At 29.8% G+C, this 1,119-nt stretch overlaps 1 protein-coding gene across 1 annotated transcript; it reads right to left on the bottom strand.

The window, feature by feature from the left end:
* Positions 1–44: 44 nt before the first annotated feature.
* On the bottom strand, positions 45–785 carry LOTGIDRAFT_91023 (hypothetical protein; the record flags this gene model as incomplete). Its single annotated transcript, XM_009050286.1, has 1 exon — positions 45–785. A coding segment is annotated over one exon (741 nt), but the record flags the coding sequence as incomplete, so codon positions are not given.
* Between the last annotated feature and the right edge of the window lie 334 nt (positions 786–1,119).

The following is a 1,119-nucleotide window of genomic DNA, read 5'->3' as shown; positions in this document are numbered from 1 at the left end:
TGTCTATCTAGTGCTGAATATCTATCTAGTGCTGAATATCTATCTAGTGCTGAATATCTATCTAGTATTGAATATCTATCTAGTGTTGAATGTCTATCTAGTGTTGAATATCTATCTAGTATTGAATATCTATCTAGTGTTGAATGTCTATCTAGTGTTGAATATCTATCTAGTGCTGAATATCTATCTAGTATTGAATATCTATCTAGTGTTGAATGTCTATCTAGTGTTGAATATCTATCTAGTGCTGAATATCTATCTAGTGCTGAATATCTATCTAGTGCTGAATATCTATCTAGTGCTGAATATCTATCTAGTGTTGAATATCTATCTAGTGTTGAATGTCTGTCTAGTGCTGAATATCTATCTAGTGTTGAATATCTGTCTAGTGCTGAATATTTATCTAGTGTTGAATATCTGTCTAGTATTGAATATCTATCTAGTATTGAATGTCTATCTAGTGTTGAATATCTATCTAGTGTTGAATATCTATCTAGTGTTGAATATCTATCTAGTGTTGAATATCTATCTAGTGTTGAATATCTATCTAGTGCTGAATATCTATCTAGTATTGAATATCTATCTAGTGCTGAATATCTATCTAGTATTGAATATCTATCTAGTGCTGAATATCTATCTAGTATTGAATATCTATCTAGTGTTGAATGTCTATCTAGTGTTGAATGTCTATCTAGTGTTGAATGTCTGTCTAGTGCTGAATATCTATCTAGTGCTGAATATCTATCTAGTGCTGAATATCTATCTAGTGTTGAATATCTATCTAGTGTTGAATGTCTATCTAGTGCTGAATATCTATCTAGTGTTGAATATCTGTCTAGTGCTGAATATCTATCTAGTGTTGAATGTCTGTCTAGTATTGAATATCTATCTAGTATTGAATGTCTATCTAGTGTTGAATATCTATCTAGTGTTGAATATCTATCTAGTGTTGAATATCTATCTAGTGTTGAATATCTATCTAGTGTTGAATATCTATCTAGTGCTGAATATCTATCTAGTATTGAATATCTATCTAGTGCTGAATATCTATCTAGTATTGAATATCTATCTAGTGTTGAATATCTATCTAGTGTTGAATATTCTATTAAAATCGTCTAT

The sequence above is a fragment of the Lottia gigantea genome, assembly GCF_000327385.1.
Source record: "Lottia gigantea unplaced genomic scaffold LOTGIsca_14862, whole genome shotgun sequence".
Taxonomy (NCBI): domain Eukaryota; kingdom Metazoa; phylum Mollusca; class Gastropoda; family Lottiidae; genus Lottia; species Lottia gigantea.
Note: the sequence above shows the minus strand (reverse complement) of the source record. Positions and strands in the feature narration are given on the sequence as shown.